The sequence below is a fragment of the Meles meles genome, chromosome 19 (assembly GCF_922984935.1).
Source record: "Meles meles chromosome 19, mMelMel3.1 paternal haplotype, whole genome shotgun sequence".
NCBI classification, from domain to species: Eukaryota; Metazoa; Chordata; class Mammalia; order Carnivora; family Mustelidae; genus Meles; species Meles meles.
This window is the reverse complement of record NC_060084.1, coordinates 12,527,702-12,552,941: the sequence shown is the minus strand read 5'-3', so window position 1 is coordinate 12,552,941 and position 25,240 is coordinate 12,527,702. Positions and strand designations below refer to the sequence as shown.

The 25,240-nt window shown below is 43.9% G+C and overlaps 1 protein-coding gene across 1 annotated transcript; it reads right to left on the bottom strand.

The window, feature by feature from the left end:
• Positions 1-899: 899 nt before the first annotated feature.
• Positions 900-21,296, bottom strand: LOC123931612 (ATP-dependent RNA helicase DDX19A). Its single transcript, XM_045988990.1, has 12 exons — positions 21,152-21,296; positions 15,178-15,226; positions 12,940-12,990; positions 11,762-11,897; positions 8,689-8,781; positions 7,020-7,122; positions 6,519-6,633; positions 4,386-4,563; positions 3,809-4,046; positions 3,122-3,284; positions 2,456-2,647; positions 900-2,061 (listed from the first exon to the last, which is right to left on the bottom strand). The coding sequence occupies exons 1-12, from the start codon at positions 21,206-21,208 to the stop codon at positions 2,000-2,002; spliced, it is 1,437 nt and encodes a 478-aa protein (XP_045844946.1). The 5' UTR covers positions 21,209-21,296; the 3' UTR covers positions 900-1,999.
• Between the last annotated feature and the right edge of the window lie 3,944 nt (positions 21,297-25,240).

Sequence of the window (25,240 nt, the reverse complement as noted above, 5' to 3'; positions counted from 1 at the left end):
GGATAAATTGGGGTTTATGCCATAGGGATGAGGAAAACTTTTCTAGCCATGGCATAAATCCAGATTTCTTAAAAATGAAATCTGAGTAATATTAAACCTTTGTGTAATATTATGAAAACTGAATTTATAAAGACAAATGAGGAAAACATCCACCACTCAAGATGAAGTCCAATTTCCTTAAAATAGCTGTGGCTTAAAATCATTAAGGGCTGACAATTCAAGAGTAAAGTGATGAGGCAGGATGGGTAGTACCCCAAAAGGCAAAAATACGAATATCCAGTAAACTGAAAAAGTTTGCCAAAGCGCACTAAATACAAAATGCAATGATGCCATTTATTTTTGCTACTCGAACTGGCAAATTTGTAGAAATTGACAATAGAGAGGACTGGCCAGCAGGAAAGAAAATAGGTACTTTTGTTATCACTACAGCAATGTAAACTGGGGAAAACTTTTTGGTCGGGTAAACTGGGAATGGATTAAAATCGTCGAAGTCTCCACTCTCTGACCCAGCACCAGGACTTCCAGAACAGATCCTAAAGCGACTTTCAGAGGGCAGAGGTGAGTGAGGATGCGGGCGGTGGCCCCGTGGCCACCTCCCACGCCTGTTCCTAGAGAAGCCATGAACGCAATGCTGGGGCCGCTAATGCTATAGTGAGGCCACTGTCAAGCGTGAGCATACGCCTGTGTGCTGGACATGACACGGCCGAGATAACGCTGAGTGAAAAGGCGCGGTGCACTAGAGCCTGAGTAGGGTGTTCACATTTTTGTAAAAACGTGGATATGTAAACAGAAGGAAATATTATCGAATGTTCATCAAAATGCCAGCAATGGTGATTCTGGAGAGGCGGGGAGAGACAGCACCTGCTCCTTATGTATGTATATATACACACACACACATACCTTTTTAAATGAGCATATATTAGTCTAATTAGCAGAAAAATACAAATAAAAATGAATCATGATTAGTAAAGCCTTTCACAATTACCTTAAAATTTCTGAACATAATGAATGATGGGTATAGCTCGAATTTATCTGTCCTTATGCATATAGATGACCTCTGAGTTAAAGTAGCCAACAGGTCCACTATTACAGATAAAGAGCACTATCAGAGTTTCCGCTTGGTCCTAACTTCCTTTCCAAACTCTGCTGCTCACCTCCAGGCACAGTGTGACACCCCGTGGATAAGACCCGACTCACTTGGCCAGGTGTGTGTCAGAAACTCAGCTGGTGTCTCCTGGGTGCCATGACCGACCACCAGTGCCTGAGCAGACACAGCAACGGCAGGAACAGGAAGGCCTAGATTCTGAAAGGGTTCACCTCCCCTTGCCAGACCAATCCCTCTGAAGATGCACTGACTTCTGTGTTTCTCTCCAAACTGGAGATTTACAAAAGTACCCAAGATGCTCAACCAAAGAGAAACGGACATCCTCTGGCACAGGGAACAGAGGTAAAAGGGATCAGCTGAAACGTCACTGGATATAGAAGGAAGATGGCCCCAAGGGCAGGAGACGTTGGCACCAGGTCTCCAGGAAGGGACTAAGAAGGGGAAAGCTCATGGGTCTGTTGCTGCTCCCCACACTGCATCTGTGCAGCGGGGGCCGCACACCTGTGCTGTGAGGTCTCTCTCGCACTCTACATCTACCACTTCTGCAGGGGCGGGAGACTGGTCCTCTCACCCCACTGACAAAATAAGCAGGGATTCCTAGGCTCCGCGATTATCCATAGCAACCAGATTATTATAAAGATGGGAAAAACCATGGCTTAAAGGGGGGGAGGGGCAGGGGGAGGACGACTTTTTCCAAAATGCAAAATTTTCCTTCTACCTTCCCCCATCATTTGCACAATTTTTGTCGAGTCCAAACGTAATTTAAAATGAGGTAGGTAGTTTCTTCTCCTCTGCCTTTGTCTTTGTGGTGACCGTCGGGGCCTGTGCCGTGAAAGCACTGGTCTCCCATGCAGGCGGAGTGCCGGGGTGGGCACTGGTGACTGGTGGAGCGTCTCAGTTGGCTATTTTCTCAATCTCGTCCAAATCATCCGTGTCCAGTCTTTCTATTTTCTTATCTGGGGAGGAAAATGAGAATTCGGAGAGAAATCAGGGCGGGTCTACCATGGAGACACACACCTAGGAAAGAGACAGCACGGCAGGGAGAGAGGAAACACAGCGTTCTGCCCGGCCTAGGAACAGGACCATACCTCTAGCCACAGCAGTCTTGCACTTGACCCCAAAGACTCCCGGTGCCCAAGTGAGGGACAGAGAGAGCCCTAGGTCCCTCGGCCTGGCCAGGAGGGCACTGTCCTTTGCATCCCTGACCCTGAAAACTTGCCAGGTGTGCTCTTTGAGAACTTCCATATTGTAGAACAGAAGGGGACTGTGTGACAAGGACACGGGCCTCTCTCGGGGCCACGGGAGAACCGACCCTTCCCCGCTCCCTGGGGGCCACTCCCAGGCACTCACTAAAGTGCTCCTGGATTCTGTTGAGGATGTTCATGCTGTGCTTGCTGTCAACCATGTTCACTGCCAGGCCCCTCTTGCCAAAGCGGCCCGTGCGCCCGATCCGGTGCAGGTAGGTCTCGTTGTCCGGGTTCCCGTCCTTGTCCACGGGGAGGTCAAAGTTGATGACGACAGAAACCTGTTCGACATCAATACCTGCATGAAAGGCAGGTGGAGAGGAGTCAGGACGGGAGCCGAAAATCACTGCCAAGCAAGTGAGGCCGACACACACCAGCTTCGGGTGGAAGGAAGAGTCGGGCAGGCCAGCTCTGGGCTTCGGGGACCGGGGGCATGCAGCAGAACCCAGAGGGAAAGACAGAACTTGGGCAAGTGCTGACAAAAGTATGACCTCAGGAAGCCTCTGCTAGACACAAGTACCAGAAAACGCAGCCGAAACCTCCGTGGGGGCCCCAAAGAGAGCACACACCGTCCTGGGCCAGTGAGCTGCTGGTCCACGTCCTTCCAGCACATCGGCGCCTCTGGCTTCTGTGACAGTTCTCACGTGCTGGGGGAACCCAGTCTCTCCAAGAGAGAAGCCAGCCCACGTGGACTCCCCCAAACCGGCGGGGCGCCCCGTACAGGACTCCCTGGCTACCCGGGGCCTGGCGGACAGACACATTCTCTGCTCACCGCGGGCACACACGTTGGTGGTCACCAGCACCTTCTCTTTGCCCTCTCGGAAGCGCTCGATCACCGCAGCCCTCTGCTCCACCATCATTTCGCCACTCAGCAGCGCCACCTGGTGGCCTTCTTTGGAGAGCTCTGCTGCCAGCCAGCTCGCTGTTTTGCGGGTCTGGAGAGAACAGAATTGTTTTAAATGAAGATACTTGTTAAAGAAAAAAGAAAGATAGCAGCAAAAAAGTGGCTTGTTGCCATTAAAAGTCCATGAAGACCTGCTGAGTTCAGTCATCAGGATAGGCTTATCAATTTCAAAAATATTTCTAGCCCTGTCATTTTTTTTAGGTGAATAACTTAAATCATCTCAATATTCCGCTAGGAAGAGTGTGGTGTGAGCCAAAAGTCTTCATTCCCCAACAGTCTATATTCTTAGTGTTTTATACAATTATTTCACTGGATGTTATTTGGACTTTTTTCCAAGTTATCTCTAAGAAGTGGGACCAAAGAAGGGTCAAATCTTCATAGTCTTTCCCTCGTTAACTCGTTAAGTCTGAGAATACCCCCTTGGGCAGGTGGAGGTGATTCATCGTTTCCTTTCGGGCCACACAGGGCAGCTGGCCCGCCTCAGCCCTGAGGTGGCGCTGGCTGACAGGAGGGGCAGGCACACCCGCCAGGCCTGCCGCCGCCACTGCTACTCACATGGCAGAAGATCATGGCCTGAGCGATGGTGATGGCCCCATACAGGTTACACAAGGCCTGGAACTTCTCATCTCTGTTATTGCACAGCACGTAATACTGCTTGATGGTGTCCAGTGTCTCCTCCTCGCGCTTCAACTTGATAATGTTTGGGTCTGGGACCACTTTCTGGGCAAACTTCCAGACAGAGTCTTCGAAGGTGGCAGAGAAAAGCAGCATCTGGCAGTTCCTGGGCAGCATCCTGCAAGGGAAGACCCAGGTATGGGGCATGATCCTGAGTCTTTTCTGGAACAAACAGAAGACAGCGGTCCGGGGCTTGCATGGGCTACGAGCCCAGGAAAACAGCAAAAGGGGGAGGAGAACAGCGGGGAAGAGGTGAGAGCAGCCACGGGGCAGGAGTGGGGTTGGGGTTAGATTCCCTAAGTCTCCTTCCTCAACCCCAGGTCAGTGCTGATGAGGAAGTGGCCCATCAAACAAATGCTTCTGGAGGTACCAGATAAAGAACCTGATAGGAGAAGTAAAAGGAGAAGATCTGCAGATCGGGAGGCTGAGAAGTTCCTCTTGACTCAAGAGTTCCTACCTCTGGATGCGGATGCTCTGATCTTGGTGGCCCTGAGTAGCTATCATCACGTCGGCCTCATCCAGAACAAACACTTTGATCTTCTTGGGGTCAATGAACTTGAGCTTGGCGCACCAGTCCAGAACAGTCCCAGGGGTGCCAATGACAATGTGCTCACTGATCTTCTGACCTCTTTCCACTGTGGAGACAAGATGTTTTCTGTGGGGATTTCCATGGCAAAACCAGCTTTGGAAATCAAAGCTTTACCCATCCTTCCAGAGTTAGTAAAACAAGTTAACTCCAGATGTCAAAACACATACACAGGAGTGTCATCCAAAAGTCTTGGGTTCTTCTACTGTAAGGCAGGCACAATGGCACCCATCTCACTGCATCGTGGTCAGGATTCAATCCTTTGCAGTGAATCCTCAATAAGCATCATACCTCTTTCCTGCTTCCTCCTGTGATTCAACATCATCCCGCTCATTCTCAACATCACTCTTACCCACTTCCCACCATACATTCAGTCACGGTTCATAGGTTTTTCTTTAGTTGGTACTTCTGAGTCCCAGGATCCTGGCCCAATGTGTTTTTGCTTTGTCAGACATTCTAATGTGTAGACAGTTTTCCTAAGTACAAATTCTCTGGTTTAAAAAACATATTACTTTCAAATTACAGCTGGTGGGAGCTGAACTGGTACAACCACCTATCAACATTACTAATGTGCACAGCCTGTGACCAATACTCCATGATTAGGAATTAACCCTATTGTATATTAACATGTGGGAAACAACACATATGCACAGATATTCAAGCATCAGAAGGGGCACCTGGGTGGCTCAGTGGGTTAAGCCTCTGCCTTTGGCTCGGGTCATGGTCCCAGGGTCCTGGGATTGAGCACTGCATGGGGTTCTCTGCTCAGCGGGGAGCCTGCTTCCCCCTTTCTCTCTGCCTGCCTCTCTGCCTACTTGTGATCTCTCTCTGTGTCAAATAAATAGAATCTTAAAAAAAGAAAGAAAGAAACCAAAAAGTTTGAGAAGCACTGCTCCAGGCAATTATAAACTGCTTGGGTCAAAGGGAGGTCTGTCTATAGTTTTTCTAAGCAATGCCAAACTGCTTCCAGAAAGTTAACTGTCCCATTGTATACTCCCTACCAGGAATGTATGGGCATTCCAGTTTTTGGACATCTCCGTCAATATTTAGTATCATCAGACTGCTTCACTTCTGCTCATCTGAGAGGCATACAGTGGTTTTAACTTACATTTCCCTGATGACAAATGAGGCTTTTGTGAAGTGTCTGTTCAACTGGGCCTCTTTTACTATTGGACTCTTTCCTTATTTAGACCGCTTACTTTTTCCTTACGACTTATAGTTTTATATACTCTGATAACTTTCTAATGAACCATTTTCTACCTGCCCCTCCTCTCCACTTTACTCCATGTTCTCTACATTACATTCTATAAAATACATGGGTGATGGGGCGCCTGGGTGGCTCAGTGGGTTAAAGCCTCTGCCTTCGGCCCAGGTCATGGTCCCAGGGTCCTGGGATCGAGCCCCGCATCGGGCTCTCTGCTCAGCAGGGAGCCTGCTTCCCCTCCTCTCTCTCTCTAGCTGCCTCTCTGCCTACCTGTGATCTCTGTCTGTCAAATAAATAAATAAAATCTTTAAAAAAAAAAAATACATGGGTGAAAAAAATGGTGGAAGGATTTCTGGTTTTGATAAGACCAAGTTATCTGTATGTGCTCTTAGCTCACTCTTACTAAAGCTGTGCTTGTTTTTAAACTAAGGGATATGACTCCAACCTACCATCCTCACACCTACTAATCCCTTGTTAGTAATAAGCAGTTTCGAGAACTCTGCATGCTGAATTCAAAACCCTGTTTTCTCTGGGAAGAACGCCAGACTTTAAGAACTCCATGACTCATACAAAGAGTTTTTACAACTCAAAATCTTTTAAGAGTAGAAACGGGAAAAAAAAAAAAAAAAAAGAGTAGAAACGACTGTTACATAGCAAGTTTAAAACAGATTTCCTGAAAGTGATGCAGTGGGCCCTAAGATCAACTGAACCAGAAAATGTAATACTATCGTACCTTCAAAATTCAAACACCCAACCACCCTATCCTGCTCACTGTTTAGCTCTCAGGCCTTTATACTCACATTTATTGCCTCGAACAGCATAAGCAAGCTTTAGTTCTGGATGAAATTTGCCCATCTGCTCAATCACTTTTCCCGTCTGAAGCGCCAGCTCATATGTTGGGGAGAGGCACAAACACTAACAGGGAGATCATAAAGGTTGAGTTTAGAAGAGCCTTTCAGTAATAGACAACAGGCCCTAAAGCAACAACACGCTGACCTTACCACCACTCAAAAGTGCAGGGAACCACATCCTTTCCAACCAGGCCCACGTTTCAGCTGTAGACCCAAACCTACGGCAGGGAGCCCTGGCTGGGGGGATGCCTTTGGAAGCCACTGTCTAAGACTGCTGCTTCTGAATGAATTCTACCCAGACTGTGGCCTACCCAGAGCATGACCTGGCTCTGCCTGAGCCACAGGAAACATTGAGACCCCTTTAGGGGCACCACCATTAACCCCCCACCGTATGGCACTGCGTTGCCCAGGGCAGGCAAGCCAGGGCCCTCAGGATCCCCCAGCCCTCACCTGGGGGTATTTCTCTGCTGGTTCCACTCGGCTGAGCATGGCCAGGACGAAGGCAGCTGTTTTACCCGTACCCGACTGAGACTGGGCAATCAGGTTCTGGGGGCTGGATCAAGGAAGAACAGAAATGAAAATAATACTGTTTAAACACAATACAGTATCAAAAGTTCTTTTTGGGTGATAGGCATGCAGAGCTTTCTCCCTTTAGTCTAAGTTTTCTGCACTGAACACAATGGTGTATTTTTTATATGTTGTCAAAAAACTGCTTAAATATTAAGGGAGGTAATAATTTAGATGGGTTCACGCCAAGAAATCTTCACTCTAGACTCCAGCACAGCTAGCGTACCCCAGTTTTGTACCCTAGGGGCCCCATGGAAATTAACACTGTAGGTAAACTCTATGCTGAGACAAATCCCTGAAGGCATTTTCTGCCGAGCTATAATGCGTCTCCAGGACTTGGCTCCCTCTGTGTGTTCCCTTTCCCTTCTTTACGAAAATACAAGACACCAAGTCAAACAGATGCTTTAGAGGGAACTTTCACATTTTATTTAACGTAACCCAGTCAGGGAGATGGGTAGAATTTTTGTCATTAAATAAGGAAAATAATGGAGTTGAATGGAAAAGGTTACTACATAGAGAAGGATGCCAATTTTCTACTGCTCAAGTCTCTCTCCTGCTCTGCCCCTCCCTGCACTCACTCATGTGCATGATCTCTCAAATAAATAAATCTTCTTTTAAAACCCCCAATTTAAAAATGGCACAGAATAACAACATTAGCTCTCTTCATCAGTTTTGTTTGTTTTAAAGATTTTATTTGAAAAAAATAAAAAATAAAAAAAATAAAGATTTTATTTATTTGAGAGAAAGAGTGTGGACACATGAGCAGTGGGAGAGGGAGAAGCAGACTCCCTACTGAGCAGGGAGCCTGATGTGGGGCTCAATGCCAGGACCCTGAGATCATGACCTGAGCCGAAGGGAGCTACTTACCCAACTGAGCCACCGAAGTGCCGCTGTTTTAAAGATTTTATTTTTAAAAGTAATTTCTACACCCAATATGGAGCTTGAACCCACAACCCTGATATCAACAGTCATATGCTCTACTGACTGAGCCTTTGCCTTTGGCTCAGGTCATGATCTCAGGGTCCTGGGATCGAGCCCCGCATCAGGCTCTCTGCTCAGCAGGGAGCCTGCTTCTCCCTCTCTCTCTCTGCCTGCCTGAATTGTGATCTCTCTCTGTGTCAAATAAATAAATAAAATCTTAAAAAAAAAAAAGATTTTATTTATTTGAGACAGAGAGAGAAAGCGTGTGCATGCGAGTGGGTATGGGAGTGGGGAGAGGAGCAGAGGGAGAGGGAGAGAGTCTCAAACAGACTCCATGCTAACTGTGGAGCCTTGTGTGGAGCTGGACCTCACAACCCTGAGCTCATGACCTGAGATCGCAATCTGAGCTGAAACCAAGAGTGCGATGCTTGACCGACTGAGCCACCCAGGCACCCCATCAGTTTTTACTGTTAAGTGGAAAGGCAGAAGCTGTACCATATTTCAAATGACTCTCTGCACTTGCTCAAGTGGTTTTCCTGAAGAAACATGCTGTCCCACACATCCCATCTTGCTCTCAAGAACAGTTAACAGTTATTGGTGTAACACATTAAACCAAATCCTGCATACTCACGGCTCAGCAAGCATCATGGGTAATGCGTTCTCTTGTATCTTGGATGGTCGATTGAAGCCCATGGCATAGACTCCCTGGAGAAGCTGTGGTTTCCTAGGAGGCCAGGGAGAGAAAGAATGGATTCCTAGTTGCTCAAATTGCTTTAAAAGCCTAGAATTTTTGCTTTCCCTAAATCTAGCAAAGAATGTTTCCTATCTTTGTCAGGCGTATTTTTCTAATGCCTTAAAAAATATCTAAAATGAAACCAAGCCACCATCTTTTCCTACTAAATCTCAATCTGCAACTCTTTTTTTAAGGTTTTATTTTTATTCATTTGACAACACAAGCAGGGGGAGCAGCAGGCAAAGGGAGAGGGAGAAGCAGGCTCCCCACTGAGCCTGATGCAGGGCTCGATCCCAGGACTCTGGGATCATGACCTGAGCTGAAGGCAGAAGCTTAACCGACTGAGCCACCCAGGCGCCCCTTAATCTGCAACTCTTGTGCAATTCCGAAAATACAGACTCGCTTCAGTTCTTGGAGAAATTCATGCTTTCAGCAGATCCACAAATATGACTGGCCTTGAAGGACAAATGTTCCCTGAATATTGCAAGAGTGGTATGTATTAATTCATATCAATCTTATAATTTGCATAAAATGAATTATAAAAGACATAGTTAAAAATATACTGCTTACTATACCAGTAACATACAGAAGTCCCCTTAAGGAACGAAATTCAGTTTTAATTTCTTGAGGCAGAAGTTAAACCGAACCACAGTCATTTTGTATTCCATGGTCCTCTTAAAGCCAGCCGTGCAAATACTCAGGACAGTTAAGAAATAAGAAAATTGCGGTACCTGGGTGGCTAGGCTGTTAAGCAACTGCCTTCGGCTCAGGTCATGGTCCCAGAGTCCTGGGACTGAGCCCCACATTGGGCTCCCTGCTCAGCAGGAAGCCTGCTTCTCCCTCTCTCACTCCCGATGCTTGTGTTCCCTCTCTAGCTAAATAAAATCTTAAAAAAAAAAAGAAGGAAATTGATTCAACCAGTTTCTATTACCTGATCTACAGTAAATAGGTAGGAGTGTTCAATTACCATACTTAACTTTCCAAATGTTCGTATTTAGTTATTATGTCTAGTCAAAAATGAACAGGAAAGCACCAGCTTATGTAAGTAGATGCACAACAAATATCAAATTCAAGTTGCTCTTCCTTTTGTTTTTTAAAAAAATTTTTATTTATTTATTTGACAGAGAGATAAAGAGCACGAGTAGGCAGAGTGGCAGGCAGAGGGAGAGGGAGAAGCAGGCTCTCCACTGAGCAGGGAGCCCAATGTGGGACTTGATCCCAAGACCCTGGGATCATGACCTGAGCTGAAGGCAGAGGCTTAACCCACTGAGCCGCCCAGGCGCCCCTCAAGTTGCTCTTCCATTGCATTTACAATTAGCTCTCTGCGACCTCCACACTGACAGGGTGTTCAACAAAAATCCCACCAGACTATAAAGAAGAGTCAAACCAAGTCAAGACTTCTGTTCTCTGAGCCCTCCTTGGAGTTCACAGGCTCTCTAAATGGCAAATTGTTCTGGCATATGAGATACAAAGACCTGAAAGCATAACCTGTGGTGTCTTCTGTTTGGAAGAAAAGGCTATGAATCTCAGCAGATTTTGATTTGGTTGCTAAGGAAACAAAGTCACAACTGATGAAGATCCAAATGATCCAAGAGCTTCCAGTGGTTCATTATTTTTCTCTTATTTTGAAGATTAATTAAAAAATTTTAGGTACAAAAACAAAGCAAGGCAACTTAAGTTTCATTTTTTGTTTCCTCCAGCCAACAACTACTAAATCAGAGAGAACTTGACTTTTCAGAGAGGACAGTTCCTCACTGGTTGGGCTGAGAGCTCAAGTCCTTTAAATGAAATGGGGTTTAAAAACCATCAATCCTTGGAAAAGCAAACTGTCGCTTCAGGAAACAAAAGAGCACAACTCGCTGCCCTGATCTAGTTTATAAACCGAGGCAGAGATGACAGATTTGCTCAATGAAGCCCCTGATGGAGGGAATACACAAAGAAAAATATAATTTCCTAAGAACATTAAAAAAAAAAAAAAGTCATGCTTTAAAAAACTTGTTCTTAGCTATCACTTTAGTAATGACTTGATTTGGTTTAGTTAGCTCTCATAGTTTAAATGTCTCTTACTCTAAAGCAGTGGTAATAAGTTGGCAAGAATGTAGCCCTTATTTGCCCACAGTGGCATACTATAGATTTTGCTGATCAAGGCAAAGAATCTATTAATTCCACCACTTTCTTGTTCACCAGCTATTTTCTGTCTGTGATTTCGGTCCTGGCAGGCAGCAAGAACGGTAGTTATGTCTTCTGTTACTCATGACACTCAGTTCAGTGGCATGTATGTAAACCAAGGATTCATAAATACTTCTTTACTAATATGCTGAGAGAAACAAAAAAACTTGGTATGACCTTCCACAATTCTGCCTTTAAAGTAAAGAGATGTTAGAAGTCATTCTTAGCACAGTGCCATAAAAGTGCTACCTTGCGGCTTAATTCTGGGTTCTGAATTGGTTTTTGTTTTTTGTTTTTTACATTCCAGAATACTGAAGGCTGCTTTCCGCCGTAGGTACTAGGAATCCTGCATCACAGGCTCTTTTGATTGATTATGTAAAAGCAGATAAAGTGTTCTCAAGACCGTAAACCCTGTAGTCTAACGAAAGGGCTTACCTAATAAGAAATGTTCCTGACATCCAGAAATCACCTGTCAGCCAATATTTTATTGAAAGTTCTAAGAGCATAAAAGAAAAAAGACTTTCAGCTATGATGAATCAATTTGTGGCATTTAAAAATCCCTCCCAAGAGGAGGAGAACTGGGTAGCCAAGAGACAAGGGTGGGAGGGAAACCATCACCGTAAACTTTTCCAAACTTTCTCACTTTTGAACCATGTGAATTATTAGCTAGTCAAAGAAGTAAATACATTGAGATTCTTAAAAACAAAGGCAAAAAGTAAAATTCCCAAAAGATCTCTGAGATGCTCAGCTTTAGAAAGGCGGGGCCAACAAGGAACAGCTATTCCAGGGAACAGACACTCACAGCCGAAGCTCCTCGAAGGACTTCACGGAGTAGAGCGGGGAGTTCGGGTCCCGCTGCAGGACTTCCACCTGGTTTGTGTTATCCACCAGGTTGCTTCGGATCAGCTTGTTGAGTAAGGACTGGGCAGCTCTGTCCTCTGTCGGGAAGAAACCAGCAGATCACTTTCATACTCATTTGGGAAACCCACCCTCATGAAATCTCTTTCTCCCTGGCTCTGCACCAGCACCTGGGCCGCTGAGCACGACTGGAGAAAAACAATCACACTGACAGGTCTCGCTTTAGATTCTTGACCACCAGACTCAGTTGGGCTGCCCTGCCCTGTAAGTCTTCTTGTTTCTATTCTCTACTCATTCACTCTTCTCAGATCTCCACCTCCACCTCTCTTCTCATCCCTCCTTCTCACTCATCTGATGAACCCGCGTCTTCCTTTACAGAGATGTACAAGTGATCAGAAGCACCTCAGACACTGTAGTAACACACCTACACACCCACCTGCTTTGTGCGCATACTCTCTGTGTTCCCTCTGGTAACCTGGGAGGAACAGCCTGTGCTTAAGGCTAACCCCTGCACTGGTGCAACAGGTCCCAGCCCCTCTTGCCTAGAAGGATATTTCTCCCGACACTAACTCTGTCTTGCATTATCATTATCTGTCTTCCCCTTGCACTGGAACATTCCCGCACTGCATGTGCATACATTGTAACATCTCATTATGAACTTGCTTCTTCCTTTAGTCCCCATCGCCATCCAGTTGCTGTCCTATTTCTCCCTTTATAGGACATTCCCTGAAAAGGCTGTCTACGCTCATTGTCCCCACTTCCTGTCCTCCCCTTCTGCTAAATGTACACTGAATAGGCTTTTGTATTTAGCCTCTGCACTTGAGACCTCAAAGGCCCTTGTTGAACACACCAGTCGCTTCTACGCTGCTAAATCAAGTGAACAATCCATTTTTATATCTTCCTAATCGATTTATTACCTATATTTGACTACCTACTTTTGGAACACTTCCTTCTTCTGGTCTCTGGAATCCCTCTCTTTTGGTTCTCCTTCTACCTCACTGACTGCTTCTCAATCTCCTTTGTGATTCCTCCACATCTCTTTGATCTAGTGCCTCTGTCTCCAGAAAGGCAAATCTTGGGTCACATGCTGTTTCTTGCTACAGAGTTTTAAAAAGTAATTACCTTTCTCTTCTTCTTCTGTTTTCTCTGCAGTGGCACTGGTTTTAATAACACCTACACAAGAAAACAGGTGTCATCATAAAGGCAAATTTCAAACCCATCTGAAAGGTGTGACAACATAAATACTGAATCTTACATAAGTGATCAAAATGTAAATATTTGGCATTTCTTTATATTTAATGGGTTTTTATTCCTAGAAAGCACATACGAAAATTTCAACTTTCTAGATATGTTGGCTGACTTCATGCTGATCAGAATATGTCACCTCTGACTTGCTTATCCTATTTTAAAATATACTATTATTTAAGCAAACACAATTAAAAATTAAAAGGAAGAGGTAAAATGATCACTTTTTGTGATTACAGGATTGTAAACCTGAAGGACTAAGTATTAACTTAAAAATGACTATAAAATAATATATCTGAGCAAAAGATAAAAAAGTACAAAAGAAGTAAATAGAAATCAGTAGCTTTCATAAATACAGAAATATAACTTAAAAGATCCTAATAATAGCAATTAAAAAGATGAAATCCTGCACCCAGAAATAAAGTTAACAAAAAATATGCAAGACTTATATGAAGAAATCTTTTAAAAAATCATAAAATAATGCAAAGACTATAGCTAAAATGCCAATGATAAATTAAAGTGGAATTCTAAGATATTCAATTAACCCAAAAGGCAGGAAGAGAGGTAGAAAAATTATGAAAGACAAACAAATCAAATAGTAAAATTGCTTAACTAAACCCACCATATCAATTTTAACCCACCATTTATATTAAATGTAAATGGATACAAAAAATAAAAGGCATCCAAATTGGAAAGGAAGAAGTAAAACTGTCAATATTTCCAGATGATATATTATGTACAAAAAGCCTCAAGATGCCATCAAAAGACTGTTAGAACCAATAAATGAATTTAGTAAAGTTGCAAGATACAAAAATTGATACACAAAAATCTGGCGAGTTTCTGTACACTAATAATGAATTATCGGAAAGAGAAATTAAGAAAACAATGCCATTTACAATTACATTAAAAATAATTAAATACCTAGGAATAAATTTAACCAAGGAGGTGAAAGGCCTATGTACTAAACACTGTAAACATGAATGAAAGAAACTGCTTTGTGTGCATACTGTGTTCCCTCTGGTAACCTGGGAGTAAGAGCCTGTGCTTAAGGCTAACCCCTGCATTGGTGCAAATAAATAGGAAGGTTTTCCTTATTCATGAATTGGAAGAATACTGTTAAAGTGTCCATATACCAAAAGCAACACACAAAGTCAGTGCAAACCCTATCAAAATTCCAATGGCATTCTTCACAGAAATAGAACAATTTAAAAATTTGTATGCAACCACAAAACTCCTAAACAGCCAAAGCAATCTCTGCCTCCACCCCCCAAAGCAATCTTGAGAAAGAAAAACAAAGCTGGAGGTATTATGCTCCCTGGCTTCAAACTGTATTACAAAGCTAGATAATTAGAACAGTATTGTAGTTGCGTAACAACAGACACAGTGACCAATGAAATAAACCATGACCAGAAATAAACCCATGCATACACAGTCAACTAATGTATGACAAAGGAGCCAAGAATACACAACAGAGAAAGGACAGTCTCTTCAGGAAATGGCGTTGGGAAAAATGGACAGCTACATGTAGAAGAACAGAACTGGACCGCTATCTTAACCACACACAAAAATTAACTCAAAATGAAAAAAAAAAAAAAAATTAACTCAAAATGGATTAAAGACTTGAACATTAAGTTCTGAAAACTTCAGAAGGAACCAACCCTACCGACATCTTGATCTCAGATTTCTGGCCTCGAGAACTGTGAGATAAGAAACTTTAACTGTTTAAACCACTCAATTTGTGACCTGGAATGGTCGCCCTACCAAACTAATAGAGAGTGACCACTGGCTAAATGACAGTCCGGGACAAAAGGGAAGACTTTTACCTGTTTACATGCTGAATTTTGAACCCAGATTAACTTTTCAAAAAATTAAGTTAAAGATGTAAAGAAACACTACCAAAAGAACAGTGGCAGGAGCCAGAGACTAGGTAAAACCTGTAAAACTAACGTATCCTCTTCAGCAACGGAATTTACTGGCTCTCAAACACAGTGCTGTCATTTGTGAAACATCATGCTAAGTGAAAGGCCCTTTCACGCTGCAGCTACTACTGCCAAGCAGGAAAGCAGGAGAGCGCATGTACCGTGTGTATCCACCTAGTACTTACAAGTGACTCACCATTGGTATCTGGTTTGACTTTTTCTTCCTTGATTTGCAAATTAGTCATCTGAATGGAAATAAAAGGAAACAGAGTTAAGCAAATGACCCAATCAAAGGAAAGGAAGTCCCTTGAGCAAAGAGAAGTTCCCTAGTGAAAGTCTAGCTGCATCTATCTTCAGGGAGTGGTCCTGCTCCAGCAGAAATCCTACAAGGTTGGGAGAAGACATCATTTCACATCTTCAAGAACCTTAAAAGGGGAGGGGGCAGGGGTGGACTAACAGAGCAGATGGGAAAATAAAGTTTTGTTTTAAGATTTTATTTATTTGAGAGACAGAGAGAGAGAGAGAGAGAGCACGCCCGCGCGCTGCGCATGCAAGGGAGGGAATACAAGCAGGGGAGTGGGAACTGGAGAAGCAGCCTTCCCGCTGAGCAGGACCCTAGGATCTTGACTTGAGCTGAAGGCAGACGCTTAATGACTGAGCCACCCAAGCACCCCAGATGGGAAAAAAGTTTGACAGCAGTCCAAACCTCTACTTTTCTTTCAACTTATGCTCTTCCTAGAATATCTACCTTCATTAAATACCTATGATAGCCTTTCAATGGCAGACACACTCACAGTTTTCCTTCTGGATACGGTAAAAAACAATACCATCTCAGCTTTTAGTCCTGAAACCCACGCTGTATTAATGCAACACTTAGCAAATAAACTATAGCCTTCTTTCCTGCCTTATCAACCACCTCCACTATGACTTAAGTAAAAAAGTTACTTTATTTTTTAAAAAGATTTTATTTATTTAGTTGACAGAGATCACAAGTAGGCAGAGAGGGAGGCAGAGACAGAGAGAGAGGGGAGCAAGCAGGCCCCCTCCCGAGCAGAGCCCGATGTGGGCTAGATCCCAGGACCCTGAGATCATGACTCAAGCCAAAGGTAGAGGCCTAACCCACCGAGCCACCCAGGTGCCCCCAAAAGTTATTTATTTTTGATGAAAGAATCAACAAATTCATATTCCTGATTTAGACTATTTTGGAAACTTGAACAAAAGGTTTTTTATTTTGGCCACTAGTCCTGGTCAATGCAAACTTGCTTACTAAGCTGCAAATGAAAGTACAAGCAGACCAATAATTTATACATTTGTAATGAAGTTTCCGATCTCATGAGAACTATTTTTCCATATTCAAGGTATTCTTTTTTTTTTTTTTTAAATATTTTATTTATTTGACAGAGAGAAATCACAACTAGGCAGAGAGGCAGGCAGAGAGAGACGAGGAAGCAGGCTCCCTGCGGAGCAGAGAGCCCGATGCAGGGCTTGATCCCAGGACCCTGGGATCATGACCTGAGCCGAAGGCAGAGGCTTTAACCCACTGAGCCACCCAGGCGCCCCAGTTCAAGGTATTCTTAAGAGTAAGGGTATGATACAGACATGGGTATTATAAAGGTTTGTTACCAGGGTCTGAAGAGCACCCCCCAATCCAGCGCTAGACCCCAAGCCCTTCCTTCAAAATGATCCCTCAACTGATGCAATCATTCATTATCCTTATGATGACTACCACTGTTTCCAACTGATGCAATCATTCATTATCCTTATGATGACTACCACAGGGCCTTGAGAAATGTTTCCTCCTCCATTCCCCCTCTCTTCAACCGACTCTACTCTTGGTCTTTGGGAGAAGTCCACCCTCACACAGTGGGAATATTCATCTCCTCTCTTTAAAACCAGGTCTTCCAGAGAAAAATCAGATCAACACACTACTGCAGATAGACACCCTTTCCCTAAGGCCAATGGGAAAGCTGGCACACAACAGAGAAGGTATTTTATACCAGAACTTAGATAAGTTCTGATTAACTGATTAACCCCTATTTTAAGGCTAATACCCAGGGATCCGCAGAAGCTGACTAATCTTGGGATGGGCTGAAAATGCAAATGAGGCAGTCTGGTATGCCCAGTTCAACCAAGTTGATTAGTCTCAAAGCCTGACTGATGAAAAAGAAAACCATAACCAAACCCACTGTATTACAATTTGTTTGATAAATATATGTGCTAACAAAAGATGACAAGCTTAGAAGCTAGAGAGATCTAAGAGTCTGTCAGCATTTATTAGGCTGTATTCCAGGGAAAAACTACTGGCAGATGAGTATTCCTGTCTTGAGACGTAACTCCACCAAGGGAAAGAGGCAAGCCAATCAACTCTCATTCTCCTTCATTCTGTATTCATCTTCAGTGAGGAAGCTTCGGATTATTAATCATGCCTCTCACAGAAGGCAGTGTCCTTGACACTGGACACAGATTTTCAGTTATGATAAAAGCATCCTTCCCCTATCCAAACTAACAGAGTAGCTCCTGAAGGGTGGCTAACGTTCCATCGGTCCCACCAGAGTCCCTGATCCATGAAGGGGTGAACTAAAGGCACTCAAAGACACTTCAACAAGGCCTCAAGACCTACCTCTGTGACAACTCTAACTGCAAAAGGGTCAGATTATGTCTCTAAAAGAGTCTTAGGGCTGCCTTCGGGTTTTTGTTTTTGGCTGATCAGGGAAAAGGAAGGAATTAAACTGGTGATTTGGCCAAAAAGAGGCAACAAAGGAAGCCATTTGTGTTGGAAGAGATGACAGTGACAAGTGACCTGGCATCAGGTCCCTTCTACTAAATCAAACGCTCAGAAGTTTTTATCAGGGTTCCTAAAACTGCAACCAAACTAAACTTCCCGACCTCTCCTTCTCCTCCAAACCTGTTTTTATATGTAGGGAAGACTCTGAAGGCACATCCTTGACTACGTAAGCTTAAACCGAACAAAAATCCTCACGGTGTGTAAATTTAAATCTTTATCATTGTGCTTTCTCTGTCCTCTTCTCTGTCCTCTTCATCTACTACCTGTACACTCGAGAGCACAGCCACATAACCTAACAGCATGAATTATTTTTTTTTTTAATATTTTATTTATTTATTTGACACAGAGAGAGAGATCACAAGTAGAGCAGCAGACAGAGAGAGAGGGGGAAGCAGGCTCCCTGCGGAGCAGAGAGCCCGATGCGGGGCTCGATCCCAGGACCCTGAGACCACGACCTGAGCCGAAGGCAGCGGCTTAACCCACTGAGCCACCCAGGCACCCCAGCATGAATTATTCTTAAGCTAAGGTACACAAGCCCACATGGTAAAATAAAAAAAGGGGGTGATCTTCCCCAGCTAATAGGAAGCAGTGTTTTGTTTTGTTTTGTTTTGTTTTTGACAGAGAGAAATCACAAGTAGGCAGAGAGGCAGGCAGAGAGAGAGGAGGAAGCAGGCTCCCTGCGGAGCAGAGAGCCCGATGTGGGGCTCGATCCCAGGACCCTGGGATCATGACCTGAGCCGAAGGCAGAGGCTTAACCCACTGAGCCACCCAGGCGCCCCAGGAAGCAGTGTTTTATTTTGTTTTAAAGATTTTACTTTTTTGCACACAGAGAGAAAGAGAGAGCTTGTGCAAGCAGGGGGTAGGGGCAGGGGGGAAAGGAAAGGGAGGGAACCCCAAGCTGACTCTGCTCTGTGCTCTAAGCCCGACACGGGGTTACATCCCACAACCCGGAGATCGTGAACCGAGCCGAAGACTAAAAGCCGCACACTCCAATGACTGAGCCACCTAGACGTCCCTAGGAAGCAGTGTCGTAACACATTGATTTATACCAGCTTCCTGAGAAGTAGAGTGATTAAAACCAGATACCAAGTATGTTTGGACCTATATTTACAATAATCATAGTATCACAGCTAGATTAGAGTCATAGGCTTACAAAGATTTGAAACCAACTCTCTTTTAGGGAAGCTCTGGTGCGAAATAGTGGATTTTAAATCCTCCTATGTCAGAACCTTAACCTTTGTCATACTCTTTGATTTCTTAGTGGGTAACAGCCTGTTTTATGACTTGCCCTAATTCTTCCCATGACTCCAATGCCACATCTCCAAACGCAAGATTGGTGCTGAGCAGAAAACATAACACAGCTAACAGTTTCCTGTCCTTAGGAAAGCCAGCTTGCAAGGCTGGCCCCTGTCCCGCATCTGGGCTCTTGGACTTCTGAAGGGTTCCCACCATTCCTAGAACTGCTGAGTTTGCTATGCCTGAACTGTTTGTAAAAACATGTGATTTATGTTAAACACCTGCTTTCCTTCTCCAAGTCTGGAATTTTGGTACACGCTAGGCAGAGGGTTAGTTTGTGACAGCACCCCTCCCCCCCAATAAGAACCCCGAGCACTGAGTCTCTAATGAGCTTCCCTGACAATACTTCACATGTGCTCTTACAATAGGCTGCTGCAGGACTTAAACTCAAATTAAACTTGGAAGCTGGTGCCTGGTTTCCTCTGGACTTTGCCAGATGTGCCCTTTCCTTCTGCAAATTTTGCTTTGTATTTTTTCATTGTAATAAACCATAGCTGTGAGTACAAACATATGCTAGGTCTTGTGAGTCTTCCCAGGAAATCACTGAACCTGGACTATTCTTGGGGATTCCCAAGACAGGTACCTACCAAGAGACCTCCTTACCTCAAAATAAGAAGAGCCAAACCTGAACTCAACATCGTCCATATAAAATCTGCCCATCCTCCCACTTCCCTAGTCCTGTTATTAGCATCTTACTAATACCACCTGTGGGCTCCTGACTGCAAACAGCAACCTTTGCCTTTTTCCTAAATCCCGTTATTTATAATGCCACAATTCTCTTGAATCTATCTCTTCACTGTCACTTCCACCAACCAACAACAAATGCCCTTTCTGGACTAGACCGCCATAGGGATTGCCTTTCCTTTGGACATCACTCCTAATATTCTCTGTAGTTCGATAAATCTTGACAGCTCTCAGATCTAATCTTGTCCAATATCGTCCCGAAAAATCCCCAAATCAACCAAGTTAAGTCTCTCCTCTTTAAGTTTTCAGTGAATGTTGCAAAGTACACTATACAGTATTTTCTGTTCAGCTTCTACTACAACCCATAAACTGAAGTTGTAGCAAAAATGAGTTCTGATTCTTGCTCTCTAGACAAGTCCAGCCCCTCTGAGCATTTTCTCCTAAAACGCCATTCACCTCTCTCTTAAATGACTCATTCTCTAAAATCCATTTGAAATAAAAACTTCTTCACAAGGAATTTCGCTATTTCCTACTCATAAACGGCCTCTTTCCACTCAAAGATCACGTATCACATTATTCTTACCATTTTCACAGCACTTCCCACATTCTCACCCTCCTAACTAGACTGTAAAGATTCTTTTTATACTCCACTGGATTTAGCCCGTAACATTTGCTGACAAACTGACAATCCTCCCAACGTAATCAAGGATGACTGGGAAAAAAATGTAACTTAGCCATTAAAAAGTTATATAAGACTTCAGACTATCAAACAAAAATTCAATTATCATTATCACTAAACTAACCCTAACTAAGATATCAGAACAGAAAGCCAGTTTACACTCTAATTACCTTAAGTTGAATGGGTCTTCATTAATCAAAAAACCAGTATATGAAATAAAACGTCACTTCAAACATCAACGAAACAATCTGAAGGGCCTTCCGTTGACATCTGCAGTAGACTGAAACACTAAATCTGAACCTGAGTGTTATTCTTCAAAGCGCTACAAACTGCCAACCGTGTTAAGCACCGACCGAAAACCAATGTTCAGCAGAGAATCACTCAGAAAACAGACAAGAAAACTAGCATCTAAACTGCCCTACAAACCCCACCCCTAAAAGGAAGTGCAACGGAAAAAAAAAAAAAAAAAAAAAAAGGGCATACAAAGTGGGGAAAAAACTTGCTACAGGGTAAAAAAGTCTTTAACCCGCCCAGATGAACAGAACAAGGCCGACGTTGGTCTCTTTCGCCCCAGGCGCAAATCGGGGCTACATGACTCCCGGCAGCAAACTCTAGGGAGATGTGGGCCACAAGCCTGCTCAACCCGGGTAGCTAGCTCCCTGGGCTCGCATCAGGGTTCGATCGGGCCCCTGCTATGTTCGCCCCGCGGGAGCTGAAGCCACTGACCGACTTGACAGCCGCTTCCTGCTCGTCCACTGCCAGGGCCCACGAGTCGGTGGCCATGATCCGGCGGGAAGTGAGGTCGACTCGCTAAAGAATTCACCGCACGCGCGCCAACACCAGTCCTGAGTCCGCTGTCTCCGCGAGAACCTCCCCCACGAGGACCGGAAGCGGAGGTGCCGAAAGTGACGTCAGTTCCTGCCCGGCGCAGGGCGTCACTATTCCGCGCCGCGCCGGGCGTGTTCTTCAGCGTCGCCTCTTCCGGTCGTAGGCTGACGCGCGTCAACAGCGGGCTGGAGCAGCGTTGTCGCGCCTAGAAGTCACCAGGCTGTGCGAAGTCAGACTCTTAGTCCTGGCTTTATTGCCTTACTTCACACTGAGGTAACCCATGCTTTATTTTAAACCTGTCACGTGTCTCTGAATTCTAAAGACTTACACAAAGGTAAGTCTCCATGAGAATGCTGTAGATGGCTGGTGTCTGCTGTTAACGCGGTAGCATGTAAGACAAAAATCAAAACGAAACCGAGAGCCGTTAGACAACCCCCCCGCCCCACCCCGCCGTAATTCCACCACTCCGAAGACTACACGCAGAAGCGTTTTATTTTTCTTCTGGGTCCTTCCAGTTTTCGTCCATATGCATCAAAACACGGGTGTTTTACATAGACCTAAACAACGTACGCATACAATTTTAAATTTGACCCTTTTATTATATGGCTAAGTATTTTTTTCATGTTATAGTTATCGATTTCATGGCATAATAGTCCATTAAACTCATATCACATAAATTACCTAATTCCCCCGACCTCTGTCACCTTGGGGATATATATAGGTTGTTTCCAACGTTTTATCGTTTATACTCAGTGAACATCTCCATCCCATCAAAAATCATCTTGTTTGCTTTTGGTTTGCTTTCTGCCTCTCGCTTCCCACCCCAGAATATGGATTCTTCGAGCAAGAGCAAACATTTTATGTCTTAGTCACAGCTAATTTGTGAGAAATTCACGACACATAGTAGCCTCTCGATAAATACTTTTTAATGTGTGGATGAATATGTTAATAGAGATTTTAGTTCAAAATGTATTACTTTAGGACATCTTTTTAAAAAGACTTTATTTATTTATGTGTGTGAGAGAGAGAGTGCATGAGAAGACCTAAGGTTCAGAGGGAGAAGCAAACTCCCCACTGAGCGAGGAGCCTGCCGCGGGACTCCAGGATCATGACCTGAGTGGCTTAACCAACTGAGCCACCAGGTGCCCACTTCAGGACTTTTTTTTTTTATAATAACACAAATTTATTTTTTCATGGTTCTTTTTTTTTAAGGTTTTATTTATTTATTTGAGAGAGAGAGAGAGAGTGAGAGAGAGCATGAGAGGGGAGGGTCAGAGGGAGAAGCAGACTCCCTGCTGAGCAGGGAGCCCGATGTGGGACTTGATCCCAGGACTCTGAGATCATGACCTGAGCCACAGGCAGATGCTTAACCAGCTGAGCCACCCAGGCGCCCTTCAGGACTTTTTAATTGCAACATTTATGTCAAAATGTGTGAATGACTTGAAAACTTTGCAAAAGAGGATACCGTTGTGGTGAGTAAGCTCATGAAAAAGAGCTGGAAATCACTGGTTATTAAGGAAATGCAAATCAAAGTGAAATGCAAATCGAAGTCACCGCATAGAGATACCACTGCACATTCGTAGAATGGTTAAAACTAAAAATTGACCTACCCTGTGTTGGTAAGAATGTGGAATGTTAAAAAATATTCAACGAGGGGCGCCTGGGTGGCTCAGTGGATTAAGCCGCTGCCTTCGGCTCGGGTCGTGATCTCAGGGTCCTGGGATCGAGCCCCGCATCGGGCTCTCTGCTCCGCAGGGAGCCTGCTTCCTCCTCTCTCTCTGCCTGCCTCTCTGCCTACCTCTCTGCCTACTTGTGATCTCTCTCTCTGTCAAATAAATAAATTAAAAAAAAAAAAAATCTTAAAAAAAAAAAAAATATTCAACGACATGGTAGAGATGGCAAGGCACACAGGATAGGTATAGGGAACTCTACAGTGAGATTTTTTGGTGAGGGTGAGATGCAACATGAGGGAGAGGGAATTTATAGCTGAGGAGCAGGGTGGTGGTGGTAGGGAGTGGTCAGTGGATCGAAAATTACTAAGAGGAAACATAAAGGTGTAGGGGAATTCTGTTAGTGGAATTCTAACCTAACAGGATTCTTGCTGATGAATCAGACCTCACCTGGGGGATGGTGCTGTCAGATACTGAGGTGGCCAGATACCAAGGGTTTGGGAGGGGGGCGGTTCTTGCTAAAACTGGCTTTTACAAGGAATGCGCAGATAGGCTTAGTAGAAGGTTCAAGAACCTGACTAAAGTTTGGTCACGCAAAGAAACTTTGTGAGGAGCAACTGGAACTCTCAGAAACTTCTGCAGAGAATGTAAAATGGCACAGTGGTTTTGTATGTTAGGCAGTTTCTTAAGAAGTTAAACTTATAGGTACTCTGTGACCCAGCAAATCTACTCTCAGTTACTATCCAAGGGAAATGAAACGTATATCCACATAAAGACTTGTACCAAATGTTTATAGCAAAATTCATCAAAAATAGCCCCAAACTGGAAACCCAAATGTCCATCAACAGGAAAATGGATACACACATTATGGTATGTTTATTCATTGGATTACTACTCAGCAATGAAAAGGAATAAACTATTCATGATGAAGTAGGTGAATCTTAAGAGATGTTGCATTGAAGGGAAGAAGTCAGGTATAAGGGATGCAATACTGTAGGATCCATGTATATGCAAGTCAAAAATTGGAAAAGGGGGGCACCTGGGTGGCTCAGTGGGTTAAACCTCTACTTTGGCTCAGGTCATCATCTCAGGGTCCTGGGATTGAGCCCCTCATTGGGCTCTCTCCTCAGCAGGGAGCCTGCTTCCCCTCTCTTTCTGCCTGCCTCACTGCCTACTTGTGATCTCTGTCTGTCAAATAAATAAATAAAATCTTTTTTAAAAATTGGAAAAGGGAAATCTGTAGTGAGAACAGTCACCTGAGGGCAGTGCATCTGGATGAGGGAAGGTTGAGCAGGACACAAGGGAACTTCTGGGTGATAGAAATGTTGTGTATCCTTTTTTTTTTTTTAAGATTTTATTTATTCGTTTGACAGAGCACAAGCAGGGGGAAAGGCAGAGGGAGAGTGAGAAGTAGGCTCCCACCGAGGAAGGAACCCAATGTAGGGCTCGATCCCAGCACTCCAGGATCGTGACCTGAGCCGAAGTCAGACGCTTAACCGACTGAGCCACCCAGATACCCCTAAATTTTATTTTTAAGTAATCTCTACACCCAACAGAACCCTGATATCAAGAGTCACATTCTCCACCAACTGAGCCAGCCAGGTACCTAAAATGTTCTGTATCTTGATTGAGGTCCTGGTTACATAGATGTATAAATTTGTTAAAACTCATGGAACTGGGGGTACCTGGGTGACTCCGTTGGTTCCAGCCCCATGTTGGGCTTCCCACTGAGTGGGGAGTCTGCTTGCTTCTCCCTTTCCCTCTGCCACTTCCCCCATCTGCTTGTGCTCTCTCTGTCTGTCTCTCAAATAAATAAGTAAAATCTTTAAAAACAAAACAAACTAGTGGAACTTTATATTTCAAATGTCATGTTATTATATATAAATTATCCTTCCCAATAACATTGATTTTAAAAAATAAAAAAGGGAATGAAGTACTGATAAATATAGCAACAGAAATGAGAGTTCCGCGGTCTTATAGACATTATGTTGAGCAAAAGAATCCAGAGATAGAGTGTGTAGTACATGTTTCCATTTATGTAAGTTCAAAATAGGTATGTTATATATAATCTCTAGAGATAGAAATCAGAACAGTGGTTGCTGGGGGATGGGCTGGGGTGAGTAGGATTGTTTGGAAGGGCAAAACAGAACTTTCAGGAATGATGAAAATATTCTGTATCTTTTTTATTTTTTAAATGTTCTGTATCTTAATTGGAGTGGTGGTTACAAAGCAATGCAGTGAAAAAAACCTAAATTTTTAAAAACACAGGTAGTAACACTTTGTACTGTAAAAAGTGTTTGTGGGGGGTTTAGAATGT

Coding starts and splice junctions, on each gene's coding strand:
- LOC123931612 (XM_045988990.1), bottom strand. CDS start 21,208: ATGGCCACCGACTCGTGGGCCCTGGCAGTGGACGAGCAGGAAGCGGCT. Junction 11,898..12,939: donor AACAGAAGAAGAAGAGAAAG/GTAATTACTTTT, acceptor TCTTCCCGACAG/AGGACAGAGCTGCCCAGTCC. Junction 3,285..3,808: donor AGGCCATGATCTTCTGCCAT/GTGAGTAGCAGT, acceptor TGTTCTCTCCAG/ACCCGCAAAACAGCGAGCTG.